A 22,219-nucleotide genomic window follows, 5' to 3' on the forward strand; every position below is an offset into this window, starting at 1 on the left:
TACATCTTCTCTCTGTGCTGGATCTGGGGCAGTTCTCATTTGGGGAGGAGTTGCAGCATGGATTCTTCCTACACAGTTCAGGGCTTCTCGATTTCCAATATCCTGACTTACCCCAGAGGTGTCTGCCCAGCCCAAAGACGTTGCTATTTCATTATCATTAACCAACTCCCGGTTCCTCTTCTTACTTTTTTTACTCAATCAAGAAGGACACTCAGGCGATTAATTTGCCCTCCATCTTATGTCAGGAGTTACGTTGCCTCACCCAGACCTTTGTGTCCCTGCAGATCAAGCTCACTTCAACCTAATTAAAGTATGTTAATCATGCTGCCGCCCTGACCTGGATGGCCCAGGCTAGCTTGATCTTGTCAGATCTCAGAAGCTAAGCAGGGTCGGCCCTGGTTAGTATTTGGATGGGAAACCACCAAGGGATACCAGGGTTGCTGGGCAGAGGAAGGCACTGGCAAACCACCTCTGTTAGTCTCTTGCCTTGAAAACCCCATAAGGGGTCGCCATAAGTCGGCTGCGACTTGACGGCATTTTACACACACACACACACACACACTCATGTTGCCTCACCCAGCCTTTTGTGTCCATGCTACTTAAATTAGTTAATGGTGTTGCCTCTTTGTGCCCTCATAGATTTGGCTCACAATAGCCTAATCAAGGTATTTCCCCCAGTTTTCCCCACAGAGGTTTGACAGCAGTTAACTTTAAACCAGCCAGTGAGATTTGAAATTTTTATCTTGACCCAATCCAAAGTCGGAGTTGGTCAAACTCCCACCTACTCTGGGGTCCTTCTGTCCATAAAAGAAGGGCTCCCCAACCCAGCAAATGGTTCCTCAGATCTAGGTGTGTGCATATTGATAAACCCGAACCGAAAATAAACCCGAAATGAGCCATTTCTGTAAATTTCCAGTTCAGGTTTACCGAATGCACAAATCTGGGGAGAAAGCCGAAGCTGAATAGGCAATTCCGGGAAAAGCCAAATAATTATTCCAATTTTTTCAGGTTCTGGAGGGTTGTCATTTTTTGAGGTAGAGCCCCCAAATTCACAGCATAGCTTGAAGGGACTGTCCTTGCACAAACCCCAAAGTTTGGTGAAGATTGGGTCAAGGATTTTATGGAAGGGGACACCCCCCTCCATGGGCAAGCATTAAGAAGTTTGCAATGGCTGTCTATGGAGGAGGGGACAGCCCCTTCTGGACCCCATAAAATCGGACCCCCTTCACCAAACCTTGGGATTTGTGCAAGGACAGTCCCTTCAAGCTATGCTGTGAATTTGGGGGCTCTAGCCGGAAAAATGACCTCCCCTCCAGGGTTGACGTTTTTTGGGACATCGGAAAATAAGCCCAATGCTCATATTTACTGGTATGGGTATTCGGTTTATATCAGGTTTCCTGAAAAAAACCGGGCCCAATAAACCTGAACCCAAAATTTACCAATTTTTTTGTTGCATAGCCCTACTCAGATTTCCAGTCCAGATTTCTGATGGTCAGAACTGTGGTTTCCGTCCGAAAACCCCTGCTGCTCCCCCCAGGTTTTTCCTCCTCGCTCTGCTCCTTAGGTCTTTGTTGCATCTATGCCCAGACCTCTCCTGGCCTCCAGCCCCGGATTTAAGGTTGCATGTCCCTTCCCTAAAACTTCTCAGTTTCCTTTCTTCTCCCTTATAAGTATGCCCTCTTGTTGGTATGTGTGATTACTTAGGGAATTAGTTCTCAGGTGCCTAGTATAGGTTCTTTAAATTTTTATTTCCTTTTTTATACAATAAAGTTATTTGTGTTTACAATTACTCTCTTTCACTCTCTTCATAATTTTATGTTGAGGTACGCCTACCAATATCCACCCTGGTATACAGAGGCTGCAAGATCTCACATTATTCCTTTCTGGAACCCTTTTAAAGCTAATTTCCCCTTCTCTGGCTCCAGTTTGGGTAACATCCCACAGAGGTCAAGGAAACTGCCATTCCTCTCTGCATTTTAAACTGCTAATGTGGGATAGATGTCCTTTTCCAAGCTGTGTAACTGGCCTTTATGCTATTGTTAATACTGGCTGGTGGCCTTAAATAAGCTTCCTGGACATTCTGGCTGAAATGTGGTTGCCTTCTACTCATAGGATTCCAGCTGTCCAGTTCTCCTTGGTTGTGCTCTCCATGAATACAGTTTCTACCAGCTGCAGAATGTCTCTTCTATTCAGCTATCAATTATCTAAGGGCAGATGGTCAACTTTGATTCAGCTTACATTCTGGTCTTGGACCTGTGCCTAGAGGGGTTCCCTCCAGACTCTAAACATGTATTCAAGCTCATACCTCTCTTCTACAGGTCTACTAATCTACTAATCTGTCATATAGCAGAAAGATAATATAATAATTGCCCTATGATATGCATAAGGAACCCTCAACTCCACCTACATTCTACTTATATTTTTTTAATGAAGTCAAATGTTTTCAAAGCCTATTCTGCAAGCTCTGAGCCATTCTACAGAGTTGCTTCCACTATATTTAGTATATAATACCTTTTTCTGTGTCTCCCCTAACGTAATTGCCAAGCTGGAACACATCGTAGTGGAAGTAATCATTTCAGCAATCTCAGAATTGCACAGAAGTCTGATAAATAATATATTGGGATGCTGGTCCCTTGAATTTTGCAATGCTTCTACATGACGGAATATTAGTTCTCAACGCAATCGCTTTTCATGTAGCATCGAGTATTATTTTTTCATTGGGTGAACAGCAGAAGAGAAACACGCAGCAAGCATGGTATCATCAGGAAAGAAATTTCTCTTTACTTGGGTTGGTCTTGTTGGTTTTGCTTCTCATCCAGGGATGAGTGGAGCTGGAGGATGTCTGCTGTGCCGATATGCACTGAAAATGGAAAGCATGTTCAAGATGAGGACAGTTTTTTTACATAGTACATAGAGCAAGAGATTGTAGCCAGTTTTGTTTTTTTAACCAGAGAGAAGCACCATTGATGCCCCAAACTCCACTAATGACATCGTTAGGCTCCCAAGTTCAGGCTAACTAATGTCGTCTGCATGTATGATAACCATTTGGTTATATCCATTAGCATTTACCTGGGTGATAGCTTTCTAGATCAGATGGGAACCAGACCCCTTCATGCCTGGATCTGCACTCAATTTAAATTTGTCATTTGATGTTGGATTCCTGATTTGGATTTGGGAGCTAATGTTTGGCTGAAAAGTGGGCATGTATATAATTAATGAATATAAGCTCGAAATTAAGAGAGTAGTGACAATACATCTTGATGCCAGAGATGGAAGATCCAAATGACACAAGAACTGGTGGTAAACACACAGCAATAAACTTATTTTTTTTTTAAAAAAAAATGCCAAGCTACATACAATATGCCAAAATCTGCCATTTGATGTGTGTTGTCACACCCTGCTTAACTATAGGGGTAGCTTTGATTAAAAGCCTACATTTAGACACAGATGCTGGAAAATAGTCAGGATAATTCATTAAGGAAAATAACGTGCAGGAAGATTTTAATAAGTTTGCCCGCTGCTTTTCGAGATACCAGTTTAGTAACTTTAAGAACACTGAGAGTGAGTGAAATGTGTCTCATCAGGATTTACTTAAAACATTTCTATGCCTGAAGATTCGGAAGTTCTTCAGTTCCCAGCCTCCTTCTATTCGGTTTCTAATTTAGTTAATTTACTTAATTTACTCCCCAATGGGGATCCAAAGCTGCTTAAATCAATCTCTGCTACTTCATTTTATCTTCACAACAACCCTGTGAGGTAGGTTAGGGTGGCATTGTATGGCTGTTCCAAGGTCACCCAGCATGTTTCCATGGCAGAAGTGGAATTTGAACCTAGGTCTCTCAGACCCTAGTGTGATACTCTAACCACTACCCCACACTGTCTCTTATTACGTTTGTGATAACGTTTCCCCTTCATCCCATGTGGTTTATGTCTAGAGTATATGTGCATCTCTGTTATACTGACAAGTACAAGAAGTGAAGCTATGTGTGGGATAGATAAAGTGTCTAGCAAGGGCTATAAATGATTAATGTCTTCCAGGTGCCTGGGACATCTAAGGTGACCACACATTTGAGGAGCTATGTGACTTTTTATAAAATACCAGATCCTTCCCTAAGAAGATAGTGTTTGTGGATTCTGTCTGGGCATAATGCCAAGGTTAAATAAAGCAAACAGAAAGTTGTTCAAGTCAAAGATCATTTTGATAAGCCTGAAACTTTTGAAGGAAGTGCCAGCTTTACTCTTTTAGGGATGTGGATCACTTAAAAGTTTGGCTTCATATAGACTTCAGATTATGACATGTTGTTTAGAAATCCAAGGTAAGTTTGTAACGGTATGTCCCTTTGACTTTAATAATAAGAAGAAGAAGGTGAAAGCAAATTCATCTCTACTTTGGTGATTTTGGAAATCTGACCAGGCAGGCATTTGTATAGTAAGAACTCTGTCATTTCACTGTGTAAGCATAAAAATACAGGACCCTGTAAATCTCAGAGTCCATGTAAACAATCCATTGTTCAAGCTTCTTGTTTCTAGGCTTCAAAATGTGTGCAAGGCAATACCTAGCGAGATCTCATAAGAACATAAGAAAGGACATGCTGGATCAGACCAACGTCCATCAAGTCCAGCACTCCACACAGTGGCCAACCAGGTGCCTCTAGGAAGCCCACAAACAACACAACTGCAGCAGCATCCTGCCTGTGTTCCACAGCACCTAAAATAAAAGGCATGCTCCTCTGATCCTGGAGAGAATAGGTATGCATCATGACTAGTATCAATTTTTACTAGTAACTATGAGTAGCCCTCTCCTCCATGAACAAGTCCACTCCCCTTATCTCAGAAGGTGGCGCAGGATCCCAACTTTGTACACTGTCCATAGGTTTGGACCATACATCGAAAATGGTGGTGGCCACCTTTATGGGCATGTGCCACAATTAAAGACTAAGGTATGGAATGGTACCACTGTAGCACCCACGACTGTACTTATACTGCCCACCAACCCACCTTGGGATGGTTTTTCTCTAGTCACTATAAGGGGCAGGTAACAGCACAGCACGGTAGAGGCAGCCTGACCCAAAGACCCTGCAGCCCGTCTTCATGCCACAGTTGTAATCGCATATATAGAGGATAATGCCCACCGATTTCAGTGAAACTTCCATTCAAGCATGTACGCTTAGGATCAAGGCCCAAAACTTATTTGTATGTCTGTTAAAGACTCCCATACAAGGTATTCAAATAATTTCATCAATGATCATAGCACATTTTGGCATCAGGGTGCTATCATTCGGCACTGCCCTTGGCGCAGAGTGGTAAGCTGCAGTACTGCAGTCCACGTTCTGCTCATGACCTGAGTTTGATCCTGATGGAAGTCGGTTTCAGGTAGCCGGCTCAAGGTTGACTCAGCCTTCCATCCTTCCGAAGTTGGTAAAATGAGTACTCAACTTGCTGGGGCTAAAGTGTAGACGACTGGGAAAGGCAATGGCAAACCCCCCCCCCCCAACACCATCTGTCTAGTAAATGTTGGGATGTGATGTCACCCCATGGGTCAGTACTACTTTTACTTTTTACCATAGCACATTTTGGCATCGGCATGCTATCATTTGACACTGTGCTTAGCTTCTAGTGATCCTTAATTGGTTTGTCACAATACCACCTTTTGAAACGCATGCAGAAGTTGCTTTCTTATAGGGTTAATTAAATGATGTCTTTCAAAGTATTTCCATTCATTTCAACAATAATAAAAGGCATAATATGTTCAATAGTATTTTTACCTGGCATTTCTTCATCTGGGATAGGTTCTTGTTTTCGTTTTGTGACAGACAGCCTTAAATCACATAAACCAGGACTGACACAATTAAAATTATTATTCACATTCCGATTTTAAGCAACAGAACAGCTATGAAAACAAAAACTGATAATTTTAATTATCAGGACTTTATCATCTATTCCTGCTCCTGCTTACTCCCATCATTTACATACATTTACATAGCCTTGTGTGTGTAAAGTGCCATCAAGTCTCAGCAGACTTATGGCGACCCCTTTTTTGGGGTTTTCATGGCAAGAGACTAACAGAGGTTGTTTGCCAGTGCCTTCCTCTGTATAGCAACCCTGGTATTCCTTCGTGGTCTCCCATCACAATACTAACCAGGGCTGACCCTGCTTAGTTTCTGAGATCTGACGAGATCAGGCTAGCCTGGGCCATCCAGATCAGGGCTTACATAGCCTTACAAAGTGCTTAAATTATTACAAAAATTCATTCCAGCAGAAGCATCCTCTCTATTCAAGGACTATAGTGTTTGGATACACTATAGTATACCCTAGTGTTTGGGTACAGTATTTTCAGTGGTTATTTTGTATTTTACATATAAGGTAAACACTGAACCTTTGGGACCCAACCAGTTCTATCAATCAACCTGAATCCCCAGTATATCCATAGTTCAAAGGTCCATTATGATTGCCATCTGCCACAATGAATTAACAAATAGTAATAAATTACTGCAGAAACACAAGAATCTCTTTTCCATGGTCTGGTGACTAGTCCCATGGTGCATTGGTAGTTTCTCTGCAGGATCCATGTGAGGAGAAGAAGAGGAAGAAGAAGAGATGGTTTTTATATGCTGACTTTCTCTACCATTTAAGGGAGAATCAAACTGGTTTACAATCACCTTCTCTTCCCCTTCCCTACAACAGACATCCGGTTAGGTAGGTGTGGCTGAGATTGCTTTAAGAGAACTGCGACTAGCCCAAGGTCACCCAGCAGGCTTCATGTGTAGGAGTGGGGAATCAAACCCGGTTCTCCAGATCAGAGTCCACCGATCTTAACCACTACACCATGCTGGCTTTCATTATGGTTTCTTCTCAGTTCAGTGTTCTTCTTAGGTAACATTTGCAATGAGTATTTAGACTAATTTGAACTGTTTGTCTATGGGAAGAACTTATTTAAATGTTATAATCTGCACGTTCCTGAATCAATAAGGTGTTATTTCCCATATATCTGTAAAGGATTTTTTTTTTTGCAAACAAGAAAAAAGTATTGAAAATGGCACCTGGTTAAATGATTTCTTCCGTGTTGTTTAGAAGTGAAGCCTGTGCCATTTTGAGAAAGCTGTGATGGAAATCTCTCTTCCATGCTTATGGGCAACTCCTGGGGCTCAAGATGTAGGTTGGCAGTTGCAATCTTCAGCAATCCCATAACAAGATTCTTTTCTGTAGTGAGAGGAAGTGCTTTTATGACTCAGAAAAGCCAACCTGCTCCATTTGAATGCATAATGGTCCATGCTAATGTTTCCTTTCATTTCATTTACCTGCACGTTCATATGCATTCTTGAACAACCCAACAATTTATCTTTTCCATCTGCATCAGTTTGCAAGAAACAATTTACATATCAAGGTACGAGGTGTACATCTAAAATGAGACAACTGTGTATCAGATGGGAACACTATGTATCAGATATGTATCATATGTATCAGATGGGAGCACTAACCGGAGAATGCGGGATTGGCTGCAGGCCCCTGCCACGTGTACTCTTGGATGCAAACCCAGATTGTGTAACGCGTGGAAAAATTTTAAGCAAATGCATTAAAGATGGCATTCCCACCCTCTTATCATTAGTGCAACATATTTAGAGATTTCCAATTAGAAGAAGAAGAAGAGTTGGTTTTTATATGCCAACTTTCTCTACCACTTAAGAGAGACTCAAACTGGCTTACAATCACCTTCCCTTCCCCTCCCCACAACAGACACCCTGTGAGGTAGGTGAAGCTAAGAGAATGTGACTTGCCCAAGGTCACCCAGCTGGCTTTGTGTGTAGGAGTGGGGAAACAAATCCAGTTCACCAGACTAGCCTCCGCCACTCATGTGGAGGAGTGGGGAATCAAACCCGGTTCTCCGGATCAGACTCCACCGCTCCAAACCACTGCTCTTAACCACTACACCCCTAGACAGCAAGCACTGAGCTAGAATTACTTAAAGAGTGAAATAGGACAAGACTGTTGGAAGCTAGGTGAAGACAGGAAAAAAGTGGCAGCCACGGCCCCTCCTCCCTCACCTTTCTGACCAGCGGTCAGCAGCCAGTGCTGGATAGCTGTCAAGGAATCTGTCTGCAGGATCTGACACAACAGTTCTAAAATCTGTTGACAGAAGAAGACAGTAGAAAAATATTAGCATGACAAGGTCAGAGTGACACTCAACGACAGCAAACAAAGGCTCAAGAGGTTAGATACATACACCGCTCCTGCTAATCCCAGTGCTTTCTGTACTGTTGTGAACTTTGTCCTTGGGATTTATTTAATGGAACACCTTCAGAGGAATCAGGAGGACTGTCTGTGTCGCTTTTAACATTGCCTTTGTGCTTTAGAAACATTTACAAGAAAGTGGCTAGAAGATGTGCGAATTAATTCCCTTTTAAGGTCAGAAGATCAGATACAGTTTGTGACCCCCTAAGCCAAATACAGGCCAGTAGCCATATGGTTTGTGGGGCGCTGGGTAACCCACCCACTCATATCTTTCTGGTTTTGCAGCCCCAAGCAAGCAACGATCTAGGGAATTTATTGAACCCTATGTGGGCCACCTTGCAAAGTGTGTGTGTGTGTGTGTGTGTGTGTGTGGTGGGGGTCATCTGAGCAAGGTGCAAGCCCCTGTCTTAGGGTAATGCTTATGAATTCCAAAGAAGACCCTGAGGAGTTTTTGGTTCATTCTAGATGTAGAACATGGGTATGGAGAGTAAGCCCTGTATGAAGAAGAATATGCCGATTTTCTCTACCTTTTTAAGGAGAATCAAACCAGCTTACAATCTCTTTCCTTTCCTCTCCCCACAACAGACACCTCATGAGGTAGGTGAGGCTGAGAGAGCTCTAAGAGAACTGTGACTAGCCCAAGGTCACTCAGCTGGCTTCATGTGGAGGAGTGGGGAAACCAACCCAGTTCACCAGATTAGAGTCTGCTGCTCATGTGGAGGAGTGGGGAATCAATCCCAGTTCTCTAGATTAGAGTCCACTGCTGTTAACCACTACACCACACTGGCTTTCAGTGATGTATAAACCCAGACAATGGGTTTATATTGCTTGTTCCATGCACATGCTTGATTTGTATTCTTGGCAGTGAGTTTCCACCTAGCTAGAGCATATGATCAGAAGATACAACAGTGTGGTTTTGTGGGGCTTCACTTTTTAATACATGCACTAATTTAAACACACATTTGAATGTCCCCTATATAAACAAATTCCTGTACATACAAAACTAGCTTGCCAAGAAGGAGGCTAGGCTAGAGTCCTTTTCCATGCCATGCTGGCATTTGGGGGTTCAGGAGGCACTCCCAACCTCACCAAATCACCAGAAATGAACAAAAGAGGTAGATTGGGAGAGGGAAGCTTTGAGAAGCAGCAGTCCTCTTACTGGGGTTGCCAGCTCCAGGTTGGGAAATACCTGGAGGTTTCTGGGGCGGAGCCTGAGGAGGATGGGGTTTGGGGAGGGGAGAGACTTCAATGCCATAGAGTCAAATTGACACAGTGGTCATTTTCTCCAGGTGAACTGATCTCTATTGGATGGAGATCAGTTGTAATAGCAGGAGATCTCCAGCTAGTACCTGGAGGTTAGGAATCAACACTAAGTTAGCCTGTTGTAACATAGGTAGTAAGCAAAAAACAACAGAAAGGAAGTAGCACAAGTAAATGCAAAGAGTGAACGTTGTTGACAAAATCCGAAAAGTCAGAAATATGCTGACTGTAAAGTGCGAAGTACAAAGTGCAACAGTACACAGAAATATATATAGTAGTACAGATAGTCCAAGTCAAGTAGTCATATTGTAGATCAAAGCCAGTGTGAAGCTGGTCTTATGAACAAGCCTCCAAGGCAATCAAACGACGTGCTGTGTAGCATGCGTTCTTGGACATAAAGTTCTGGATATAGGTTCCCGTGACCTGTATCAAGAGTGCAAGCAATACAGGGATCCGGTAATCTTCCTGTTTCGATTATGAAACTGCCTCAGAATTCGACATGGTCTGCTTAGTGGCTAGTTCACATGTCAATGTGAGAGAGGCAACCCTACCTCTTACAGAGGAAAGAAGGGAGTAAGCAGCACCTATCCTCCATTCATACCTGTGAGCAAGAGGGAGGCCTGTTCACATGCAATAAGTTTGCTCATGAGCAAAGGATTACTTGGGACTAAAGTCCTATTTGTGAGCAAGAGAAAGGAGGCAGGAAACAGGTATGGCAGGGAAGCAGCTGATTAATGCTGAATCAGGAAGAAACTCTGTGGTTATTTTCCACCACCCCAAGTGGAGAGTGAGGAGCCTGAAAGGAGAAGGAACAAGGTGTTACAGGTGTTACTCATTCCTTTCCCTCTAGTGTTGTCAGAGGTACCCACAACTTGTCATATCCCTTCATCTCCCTTTAGAGTAGATCGGGTAGTTTAATACAGGGGAATGTTGCACCATGCACTTTTCCATTTGTGCTGTTCAACTAAAGTTGCCAGCTCTGGGTTGGGAAATACCTGGTGATTTGGGGGGTGGAGCCTGAGGAGAGCGGGGTTTGGGGAGGGGAGGGACCTCAGCGAGGTATAATGCCAGAGTCCACCCTCCAAAGCATTTTCTCCAGGGGAACTGAGCTCTTTAGTTTGGAGATGAATTGTAATTCTGGGGGATCCCCAGGTCCCACCTGGAGGTTGCCGACCCTATGTACAACAGGCGCTACACCATATGAATCTCCAGACTATAAGGCAATATTCAGGCTTCATAGGTTGGGCGAGGGGGGGGGAATGGTGCAAAAAGAGTCATCTGGAAACTTCCCCCATGATTTTTCTAGTGTAGATAATTCTAATATGTTTCTGAGAAAGTGTTACAAAGTCACTGACATCAGCTCCAGTTCTTCCTCCTTGCACTTCAAGACTTTCATCGTTCATTTTTCCAAAGCAAAAGAGACATAGGAAATATCTATTTAGACCTTGTGTGTGTGAAAGAGAAAGTAGCAACAACTCTCTCGTCGGTCCAAACACAGTGTTGCCTTTCCATTATTTAAACATCAGGGTCCTTTTTATTCCAACAGCACCCTGATGCAGTTATCAGTTTTATATTTCTAATGTAATAGACAATTCCGAGGAGGAGCTTGACTTATTTATTTATTCTATTAATTAGACTTATAACCCGCCCTCCCCAGCAAGTTGGCTCAGGGTGGGTAACATCATTTTAAAAATACAAATATAAATATACAGTAAAATCCATAATGAAACCATCAATAAAATTCTAAAAACCTAACATGGTGGCGCACAAGTCTAAAAGCTGTAGGGAATCGTACAGGTGGCAACCCTTTGGTATGTGTTGTTCCCACTAAGGGGAAAAGGGGGCGGGGGAGGCCAGTAGATGGTATAAATAATATGAGCAAATATGGGCAGCTGTCCTCAATTGTAGGCCTGGTGGAAAAGCTCTGTCTTGCAAGCCCTGCGGAAAACTTTCAGATCCCGCATGGCCCTGATGTTACCAGGCAGAGCATTCTTCTCCCCCTGGGTCTTGAAATACAGCTTTATCTCAGTTATGGTCATGGACGGTCATGTGGGATAATGGCAAAAGGCAGCAGTTGCTGCATTTCTCTCTATGCTTTGCTTACGATTAGTTCTTGATCCTGGAAAGACCGGATAGGATCTTTGTCCTTGTTCTTGGCATTATTCCGGTGTACTCGGCGGGATGAATGGTGAGTGGTTGCGCGAGAGGAAGGTGGAATGAGACGTCCTGTTTCTTCAGAGTACTGAGTCTCTCTCTGAGGCTTCTGTGTCTTCAAATGCAACCAGATGCAGTCAAATTAGGAGTCCCACAAACCTGGCAAGGTAGAATGCTATGGGGGGTACATCTGAGGTCCCACCACCAATAAATGACAGAGCTGTTTCTCAGGCATCAATTTATCTTTCTTTGTGAATGTGGTTTCTTTTTTCTTCCCTTTCCCTTTCCCTGGGCTCTGTCCTGAAATGTCCCTTAAAATTCCTTCCCTTAATTTTTTTCCATCTCCCCCCTCCCCCAGGATTATAAGACATCAACAAAGGGGTACAGAGGCACGAACACCCTGGTTAACATTCTCCCTAAATGTGGAGATTTTTGGTGCCATCGGGGTGGGATTGTATTTATTGTATTGTATTTTTAAATTGCCCTGACCTGGATGGCCCAGGCTAGCCTGATCTTGTCAGATCTCAGAAGCTAAGCAGGGTCAGCCCTGGTTAGTATTGGGATGGGAGACCACCGAGGAAGTCCAGGGTTGCTGTGTAGAGGAAGGCACTGGCAAACCACCTCTGTTAGTCTCTTGCCATGAAAACCCCAAAAAGGGGTCGCCATAAGTCGGCTGCGACTTGAGGGCACTTTACACACACACATTTTTAAATTGGTTATATTGGATTGGTTTATGGAATTGTAATTATGATGTTTTTATATAATGTTAGCAGCCCTGAGCCCAGTTTGCTGTGGGAGGGCGGGATACAAATAAAATTTATTATTGTTATTGTTGTTATTCTAAAACCTGATTAAGGTTTAATTGAAACCATTCTTGAGATGGAATTTGAAAACTTTTTTTAAAAAGTGCAAAAGAAGAGTGTTAAACTTTTCCTGCTTATTCTGCAATGAAGTATCAAAGTAGCATGTGTAGCTAAACAGACATAAATGCGTACCAAACATATACTGCATATATTGCAAGAACTGTTCATGAATGGTTCTCCTCTCAAACAATATTGGACTCTGATTGAATATCTTGATTTATTCTCAGATGTTGCTGATATGCATATAGACTTTTGATGATAGTTGTATTGACATACAATTGGATAGTATTGTGTATGCTAGTACTTGCAATATATGTTTGGTAGGCATTTATGTAATATATATATATACACACTCTTTAATTATATCTGTTTAGCTACACGTGCTGTTATTTTTGATACTTTATTGTATTCAGCATAGGTTTTTGTTTAATATTCTGCAACAAACACACCTAATTCCTTTTCAAGAATTCAGGAGCTCCCTTCTGAAAAACCGAACTATAGGTCAGAGTAAAACACTATTTTTCTAAAACCACCTGGCTTCAATAGTTTTGAAGTTCGGAGCAAACACTAAAAAGTTTTTTTACAGTTAATTTATGCTAATTACTTTTGACAAACAAGCTTGCCTCTTCTTAATTGCTTCTTAATTCCTTTGGGAGGAACACAAGCCCTATGCTGAAATTTAATTTGAACTTTTAACATCAATTCCTAACTCACCCTTATTAAAAGTAGCCTCTACCTTACCAGAATCTCAACAATTAAATGGCTTAACTGAAACCAACAGAATCACAACAGGAAAAGAACCCCCCCCCCAACCAGTTCTCTAGAAATTAAAGTGGGGGAGGCAACAATAAACAAATAAAACCAGAGAAAGTTAAGCCAAAGGGAAGGAGAAGGAAAAAAATATAACAACCAGAGAAAGAAAGGTAAGCAACAACCCCCCAACGAGACCCAAAAAAGAAAAGGAAAACAACAACAACAAAGGATAGGAATGCTAAGGGGGGAAACCCAAAGTAAAATAGTTTGGAAAAAACCAAGCAGAGCCCCACTGAAACCCCAAAAATACAAAAAGCAAGTTTAACTACAATGCAAGCAACACAATAGCAAAAGCAAAGAATCAAATAGAAGGAAACAAAAGGCCTTTAGGCATTATTAGGCCCTTTGGCCTCCCCCACCCCACAACCCATCACCCAAAGAACAAATGTAAAGAACTAAGAAAACTAAGCAGTTTTAAAATGAACCAATTTGTTCTAACCAGTCAGTGATTGATGATCTTCTCCAGGCAGGCAGGCAGGTTCCAATGCAGCTCCAGGCAGCAGCAGGAGACCTCCAGAGGCTCAGAGCAGTAGCTGAAGCCAAGCTCAGCAGTGTGCACTCCAGAAACCTCTCTCTGTATGGAGTCCAGCTGCAGCCAGGAACTGCTTTCATGCTCTTTGCCCATGCTCAGAAGAATTTGAAAGAAAACCAGCCATGAAACAACTCCTGTAATCGGGCAAAGAGCACTGCTCCCTCGAATGTGCAGTCCCATTTGCCACTGCCTCCTTCCTCCCACCCTCCTGTTCCCTGGGAAACCTGCTAATGGGGGGGGGGGAAGGTTGTTGGACTTTACATTTGAAGCCAAACACCCTCCTGGTATATCCCCCCCCCCCCAGAGGGCATGATGCTCCACGAATAATAACTTGCTGGTGGCCCGAAGAGTGTGCAGCTGTCCTCGGCAAGGGCAAGGGCTTTTTTGGCCCTGGCCTGGGTCTGGTGGAATTCCCTTCCTGGTAACATCAGGGCCCTGCGGGACCTTAAAGAGTTCCACAGGGCCTGCAAGATAGGATTATTCCACCAGGCCCACAAGTGAGGGCAGCCGCAAGTTGCCAATTGGTGCTGGCCTCTCCCTACTTTCTTTGTGTGGTTTAGCTGCCTGACCTGTCATCTGTGGCTGCTCTTATCACCACTGTTACTACCTGACTGAGAGCCATCTTGGTATTTTATTGGGTATTTATTTGATACTCATTTATATTAATATGAGTTTGATGATGACTGTTGGGTGTTTTAATTTGAGTTTTATGGTTTTATGCTGCGTGAAATGTTGTTATCCACCTTGAGCCTGGCTTGGCCGAAAATGAGGTTGGGTTATAAATTAAAATTAAAAAATAAAATAAAATACAACAACAGCTATGATTGGGGAAACAGTACAAGTCCCCCTAACGTGCTCTTCTATTTGCCTGTGAGAAATGCCTCGTCCCCCTCCCTCTTGTTGCCCCAGAAACCAGTCCAAGGCAGGGCATAGGGCAACTGTAGGGCCCTTTAACTTTTGTTATTCAATATTTCTGAATATTCCAAATTTTTTTCAGGATCAGGATAACTGGCTAGCATTGGAGATTCTCTAATGTGCATTCTGCTGAAAAAAATACCCCCAAAATACTTGTAAGATATTTTTCGGGTATTTTTTGGCTGGGTTATACCCAATGCACATCCCTAGTCTGTACCTTATCCAGTTCTTTTCATGCATTATTAAAATTAGACACTGATTATTTGAATCTATGCTTGCAATACATTGTTGTGTCATGGTAGATGAGAGAGAAGCATCTCAAATAAATAAAAATACTTACTGTCTCCTTTTTCTCTGTGAAGGAAGCAGCTCTCACTCTTGCAGTGAGTTCTCTCAATTCATCCCTCCATGCATCAGACAAAGAGCCTTTGATAGAGAGAATGAGATCAAAAGGAAGGGAAGAGCCACAAGGAAAAATACCGCCACTAAATGGCAGAACACAGGTGTGTCCACATGAGCTCCTGCATTTAGTCCCTGGCCTTCTCAGTGAAACAGTGTTCATGAGTTGCATTTTTCAGGAACACACTTAAATTGTTTCAAAAGTACACCTATGCCTAAACATGTAAAGTGTGCAAAAAACAGACACGTATTTGGAGGCACATATATTTCATAGGTATGCTCATACGGAAGCCAGGATTGGGTTGTGTGCCTTGCTGAATGTATGCTCAGATCCTAATCTGGGTGACATGAAAAAACTCTCAGCACGTTTTGTTCTAGTTTTCTCTCTGATATGCTGGATTTTAAATGCACAGGGAATATTGTATACCACAGAGCTTTCTGTGGGCTGCTCAGGAAGGCAAGGTACTTTTGAGAGTTGTTGAACCATTGGTAATAATTTGATGGCAAGCTCTGAAATAGTCCAGAGCCAAAATATAATCTGTTGAGATCTTGGAATGCAGTCCTAGAAATTGTTTTCCTCTCTCTGCTTTAATTAAGATGGTGCTAATCATGAATGTTCTCGGGAGGCAAATTCATCTTGATGATATTTAATGGTGCAGTCTGTGGTTTAATTGACGGTCCTTGCTGATTAGGACAGATTACAGGCACTGAAGCGGCTCTCAGATCAGGCTCGTTGTGCTGATGCATGCTCTGTGTGGTAGGAGAAGACCTGTGGCAGAAGTCACAGAAGACCGACTTCCTATGGCAGCTGGGATTGTGCAAAGCAATCTCTTTGTTAAAGACTGTATGCTCATAGCGGGTTCAAATGGGCAGGAGAAACCTTCACCTTGCAGAGACCCCCATTTGAGCAAGTCAGCACTGATACTGGTTACAGCTACAACCTTTTTGTGGACAACAGCTCCTGGAAAACAGGCATAACCATTGCCATAGTCAAGAAGGGAAAATGACAGGGTCTCTTGCTTCTTCTGTCCTGCAAAGTTCCTGTGCCCCCCCTGACACTGCTTTTCCATGGTGAAACTGTGGATGGTCATTCCACCCTCTTGTTTGCAGCTGAACGGGCGAAAATGTATGGTCGCTTTAGCCTCCTCTATTCCATTTCAGCCAGGATTCAGCCAGGATCAAACGCACGTTCGGCGAAAACGCATGCGTTCGATCCTGGCTGAATCCTGGCTGAAACAGGGAATAAAGGAGGCTAAAGCGACCATGCATTTTCACCCAACGTCTCTCTTGGCCCTGAACATGGCAGCTTTGGTGAGTGTGAATCTAGTTGAAGAGCACACGTTAATACTGACCTATGGATAGCCTGGGGACTGGAATAGGCTGAGGATCTCCAATGGGCATTTGGACTCCAGGGCCTCCCAAAACTGAAGTACGAAACTGGCTTTTTATCACGGGATGAGGTGGAAGCGTGGCCTGCTCAGACCATTCATCATTAACTTTGCAAACGAGAGCACCGTTCAAACCTGCAAAAGAAAGAGACATCCATGGTACGACACAGGAATGCAATGAAGAAGATCTTCAGTTAGAGCCAGCTGGAGCCACCTGCTTTCCCTCTGCTCTGGAAAAGGCTTAATGGACTCAGATTTGTCATTCTGGTGTCTGCTGAACCTTTTGCACTCCCTCCTAGAGCCTGTCTCAGATTCTGAAAGCTGTATCCCTGCCACCTTTAATTATACTGTTAGATGGGGCTGTTTTTGTGGCATAATAATGCCAGGAACGTTGCAGATGCAGGGCCTCTTGTATTCTAGGAACCTCCGGCATCTGGATTCTGTTACATCTTTGATCCATTCCGGCAGGGAACCTAACACACTGCTTCATCCATTGTTGCTTCTCTACAGCAAAGCAACATTCAGAGATGATTGGCAGTGAAGAAGCAACTGTTGGGGGACTTAACCACCCCCAACAATTCCCCCCCTCAGTTCCCCCATATTGCTTCTGTCCCCAAATGCTGGTTTCATGTGTTTGTGATATACAAAGCTCGTACATAATACGTTCTGGGCAAAAGAGTGTGTTTGTTGGCTACTGACATTAATCTGCTGGTTACTAACATTCATCCTCAGAAACACTAGCATATGGAAACATACTAAAAACAGATGTCGATTCCAAAACTTTATTCAATCGATTGCATTTCACATTTTTATAATCAGTGCCTGAACTGATTTTTATCCCAGCCTACTTTGAAATAAAATCAGAATGGCTTACAAGTATGTCAATATAGCCTATAATTGTGCTGCAGCGTCATACGCATTCATTTGATTTTGTGGTTTCACTCCTGAACTTGGCTCTTCCCCCTTTTTTGCACAAGAAAAGTGCCTTCCTCAGTCCTAAGGGCTTACCTTGGATGTGAGTCACTCGGTGAGGGTGGGGGTTGTGTCGTGAGAAGAAGGAGTGGTGGCTGAGACTGCCGAACCGAGCAGCGCTCTTTGAACGGGGACTCAGGGCCTGAATGCTAAACCGGAGTGGAAGATTTAGGGCCAGGTGTTTCAGCTTCCCAGCTAAAGCTGCCATGTTGTTGCCTTTGAAGGTGCTAATAACAGGACCCTTCGGCATCTCCATTTCTTCTTTTGTCGATGTTTCCTCAATTCTTGGCCGGGGGGGGGGGGGGGGGAAGGAAAGTAGAAATGGTCATGAACCTTAGAATCTGACACATCTTCCAGAAAAACACCATAATTTAATCCCCCCCTTTTTTTCAGTTTATGTAATACAATCCCACCTTCCAGGTTTATCACTTCAAATCAGTGAAGCGCTCCATAAGAATGCAGTGAAAATAATTCAAAAGATTTTAAGCAACGGTAAACACCAGTGATTCTAAAAACCACAAATGCATGTTTAACTTCCTCCCTCTGAAATCACTGGATCTAGAGACAGCTTAACATTGCCTGACAGGCTATTTTTTTTAGCAGTCGTTTATATCCCAAGGAATCCAACGAGCCTGATAGCATCTTTTCCTTAGGCAAACCAAGGGGGTTCATTATGTATTCCCACCGATGTATTAAGAGTTTGAAACTGTTAGAAAAAATACTGTTCACACTTTGTTTGGCCCCTTTAGCTATGAAGATGTCTTCCAACCATTTTTTAGCCGTGGCATCCAAAAACCCTTTTAAAGCGATGTTTTTTATAACATTTTCAAACTCTTAATACATCGCTGGGAATACATAATGTGGTAACCCCCCAAGAAACATACTCCTTTTAGAGGGTATTTCCCCCCATTTGTGAAGTTAGCACTTACCTGCAAGGCTGTGGCGAAATGGATTATCTTTGAGGAAGAGAGTAGTTCTAGGTATGCATGTAGCACAACTGTATACTAGAGAGGTTTGCTGTGACTATATGAGGAAGCCATAGTTACGTGAGCGTGGAACCTGAGACCTACAAGCTCCAAAAAAAATGTGCTGAAGAGTCCACAAGCTGAACATTTAAGAACTTCTTCTCTTCTTGCATTTTGGAAAGGTGACACAGGGTCTCCACCATACCACGTAGTGAGATTATGTTCTCAAACTTCACCATCCTCCTTCATTCCAGGACATATTTGTTGGCTAGTCATCAAAAGGGACTTGCATCATAAGCATAAATAAAAGGGTATGGTACCCCTGTGAGGAACCATTGAAGCATTGCGTCTCTGCATCACTTGTTCCCACAGGTAATGTTTCAAAATGGAAAAGCAGAAAGATTACTTTGCATGTGTCATTTGGAACAGACAGTTCAGCATAACCTGCGCCTTGATGATGTTACCTTGCCACTGATATGTACACAGCTTGCTGTCTGAAAATTGTGTGGTTAAATTAGGACACGAGGTTTTTTTTTAATTGTTTTTGTTTTAGCAGAGATGAACAAGCTGTTGCTGGAGCCAAAGATCAATGCTGGGACCTGTTTTCAGTGCTACGGTTCCACAAACTGTGAAATGGTAATGTCATTGCATAAGGAAATCTTCCAGACCTCGGCTAGCATTTTCCCCTACATTATTTTTGAGGGATGTACTGCTCATGACCTGAGTTCGATCCCAACAGAAGTTGGTTTCAGGTAGCTGGCTTAAGGTTGACTCAGCCTTCCATCCTTCTGAGGTTGGTAAAATGAGTACCCAGCTTGGTGGGGGTAAAGGGAAGATGACTGGGGAAGGCACTGGCAAACCACCTTGTAAACAAAGTCTGCCTAGGAAATGTCGGGATGTGACGTCACCCCATGGGTCAGGAATGACCCGGTGCTTGTACAGGGGACCTTTAACTTTACCTTTACTGTTACCACAAAACTACAGTCCAGTGTCATGGAAGACACAGGGGTGGCATAGCTCAGACCCCATCTTGGCAAAATCAAGGGAACTTTAAGTGACCCTTTCAGGAAATATAAATGACCCAACAATTACTTCCTATAATGAGGTTCTGAAACCGCTCTGCCAGAAGTCTTGACATCTTACAGCCCATTCCTGATTTCCGAGGATGAAATTCCTTAGGAGGCCAGGAAGGGGCTGTGCCGGTGTTGGGGCTCCCCTGCGCCGGTGCCCAGGCGACTTACACTGCTGTGAATGGCCCAACGCCAGTGGGGAGGCCCGGACGCCGGTCCCCTGGCGCTGCCATGGCAGCGCTGCCCAGGGATGCCAGCTGGGCCTTCCACTGGTACCCCACCGGTGCAAATCCCCGCACCGGCATTCCAGGGGGCATGCTGGCAACCCCGGGGGGCCTTCCCGGGGCATGCTGGGGGGCAGAGCTACCTGTACACAGCTTCCTGTTCCCGCCGGCATTGAGAATGGCATTGCTACCACTGCTTTTTAGCAAGCACAGCATCGCTGTTCTCTATGGGGCGTTTGGAGGCACCGCAGCAGCGCCTCAGCCACGCCATCCCCGGTTGCCGAAAGGTGAGGAATGGGCAGTTAGTCACTGAGAGTACCCCGAAGTAATTACCCCAGGAGAGCCAGTGTGGTGTAGTGGTTAAGAGTGGTGGTTTGGAGCCATCCATGACTACTAGCATGGTGATTAAAGGGAATCTCCATATTCAGAGACAGCAGACACATGCCGAATAATGCACTTTCAATCTACTTCCAATGCACTTTGGAGCTGGATTTTACTGCATGAAACTGCAAAATCCACTTGTAAATGATCGTCAAAGTGCATTGAAAGTGGATTGAATGTGCATTATTCAGCATGTGTGAAAGCAGCACAAGTGTCTGTAGAGCTGGATCTTACTGGGTATTTTTGCTGCTTATACAGAATCATTTTATTGCTTGCATTGCATTTTAATGACTTCTTTGTCTTTTTATTTATCCCTTTGTAGTCAATAAAATGGAACCTTGGAATTTAGAATTGCCTCCTCTTTCCATGATATCCCCTCCCATCATGCTTGTGCATACCTATCCTCACTGATCCTGGGTAAGGGTAAGGTGTGTACTTACGAAATGCACTGTCCCCTTATTCTGGGGTAACAGTATGGACCTGTATATGATTTACCACCTAAGGAAGTGTAAAGCAAAACTCATTTAGGTTTGTGAAAAAATACCCGTCTGAACATAGAGGAATGGTGCAGCCAGTTTTGATGGCTTAGTTTGAGTCATAGCTGACCAGTATCTGACCTGAAATTCATTTTGGAATTTTCCATTTCAAGCATATACTGAACACATGAAGCTGCCTTATATTGAATCAGCCTCTTGGTCCATCAAAGTCAGTACCGTCTACTCAGACCGGCAGCGGCTCTCCAGGCAGAGGTCTTTCACATCACCTCCTTGCCTAGTCCCTTTAACTGGAGATGGCAGGGATTGAACCTGGGACCTTCTGCATGCCAAGCAGATGCTCTGCCATTGAGCCACAGCCCCTCCCCTGGTAATGTTTTTCTAAGCCAACTGGAAAAGTGTATGTGTCTGAATGTATGAAGAATGTCCTCTTACTGTTAATTCCCTGCAACCATTTCTGAGTTCCTCCACCAGGGGAAAGGCTTCAAGGTGGGCTTGATCCCTGACACTTCCTGATTTATAACTATAGGTCATGATCCGGCTTTATTGTGTTTTTAAATCTCAGTGTTTTAATATCTCATTGATTCCAGTGGCAGATGTTAAAGCAGTTGTTTAACTTTGGAAATTAATGGAACTTTAACTTTGGCTAGATGATACCCATAAGTATTGAGGAGGAATATCATGCTGTAGCACCAAGGAGACAACCAATTTATGGTCCCAGAATACGCTTGGCAGTAAAAATGACAATTTTTAACCAGAATAATGGGAGGATGTTCTACCCCCTGGACCAGCTGTCTAGAGCCATTCCTATTGGAACAGGGGAAGTGGGGTGACTTGGCTACTCACCCTATGTGTTGCAGATGAGGGCTGGATTTCTTCATATCTGAAGCCATTTTAAAATGTCTATAACAATAAAAGAGTGAGCCATTGCAATTGCATTCCTGTTTGGCACACAATAGGTGCATGGATATAGGGAAATACTCCATGTCATCTGCAAGGAAAGGAAGTATCCTACAGTTTGTTATGATGTAAGGTCAACTTGTTACGATGTAAGGACAACATAGCATAGCTAATGCAAAATAACACATTAACTAACAAGTCAGCCATTCTTTCCTGATTACATGCAACTATATTTTCTGGATTTGCTTTTTGTAATTATTGAATGTTGTTATGTTTCCTTATATGCCTACTTCCAGATAGTTCTGATAGCATCTGCTTTTGACATGCAGAAACCACAATGGTGTATTTCTCCAAGGCAATTCCAGCTAGCAGATAGAACAACAAAAGCATAAGCACTCTAAAAGAAGCAGAGGTGTGGTGCTTGCTCAAACGCTGCAAGTTTATTATTACTGTAATTATTAAAACATTATTAAGAGAATGCTAGGTGTTGTATGAGAGTCAGAGTGATGTAGTGGTTAAGAGCGGCGGGACTCTAACCTGGAGAACCGGGTTTGACTCCTCACTCCTCCACATGAAGCCTGCTGGGTGACCTTGGGCCAGTCACAGTTCTCTCAGAACTCTCTCAGCCCATGCAGAAGCAGGCAATGGCAAACCACTTCT

General features: G+C 43.3%; 1 protein-coding gene across 1 annotated transcript; it reads right to left on the reverse strand.

Annotated features, from left to right (window-relative positions):
• Nucleotides 1–2,780: 2,780 nt before the first annotated feature.
• On the reverse strand, nucleotides 2,781–21,645 carry TBATA (thymus, brain and testes associated). Its single transcript, XM_056850299.1, has 9 exons — nucleotides 21,506–21,645; nucleotides 17,562–17,809; nucleotides 16,518–16,688; nucleotides 15,107–15,192; nucleotides 11,594–11,758; nucleotides 8,043–8,124; nucleotides 7,041–7,200; nucleotides 5,766–5,818; nucleotides 2,781–2,860 (listed from the first exon to the last, which is right to left on the reverse strand). The coding sequence occupies exons 1-9, from the start codon at nucleotides 21,643–21,645 to the stop codon at nucleotides 2,781–2,783; spliced, it is 1,185 nt and encodes a 394-aa protein (XP_056706277.1).
• Between the last annotated feature and the right edge of the window lie 574 nt (nucleotides 21,646–22,219).

This window comes from Euleptes europaea, chromosome 5, assembly GCF_029931775.1.
Source record: "Euleptes europaea isolate rEulEur1 chromosome 5, rEulEur1.hap1, whole genome shotgun sequence".
Lineage (NCBI taxonomy): Eukaryota > Metazoa > Chordata > Lepidosauria > Squamata > Sphaerodactylidae > Euleptes > Euleptes europaea.

Coding starts and splice junctions, on each gene's coding strand:
- TBATA (XM_056850299.1), bottom strand. CDS start 21,645: ATGGAGTATTTCCCTATATCCATGCACCTATTGTGTGCCAAACAGGAA. Junction 7,201..8,042: donor GCTGACCGCTGGTCAGAAAG/GTGAGGGAGGAG, acceptor CTCTCACTACAG/AAAAGAATCTTGTTATGGGA. Junction 2,861..5,765: donor CCCAGATGAAGAAATGCCAG/GTAAAAATACTA, acceptor TTCCATTTTCAG/TGCATATCGGCACAGCAGAC.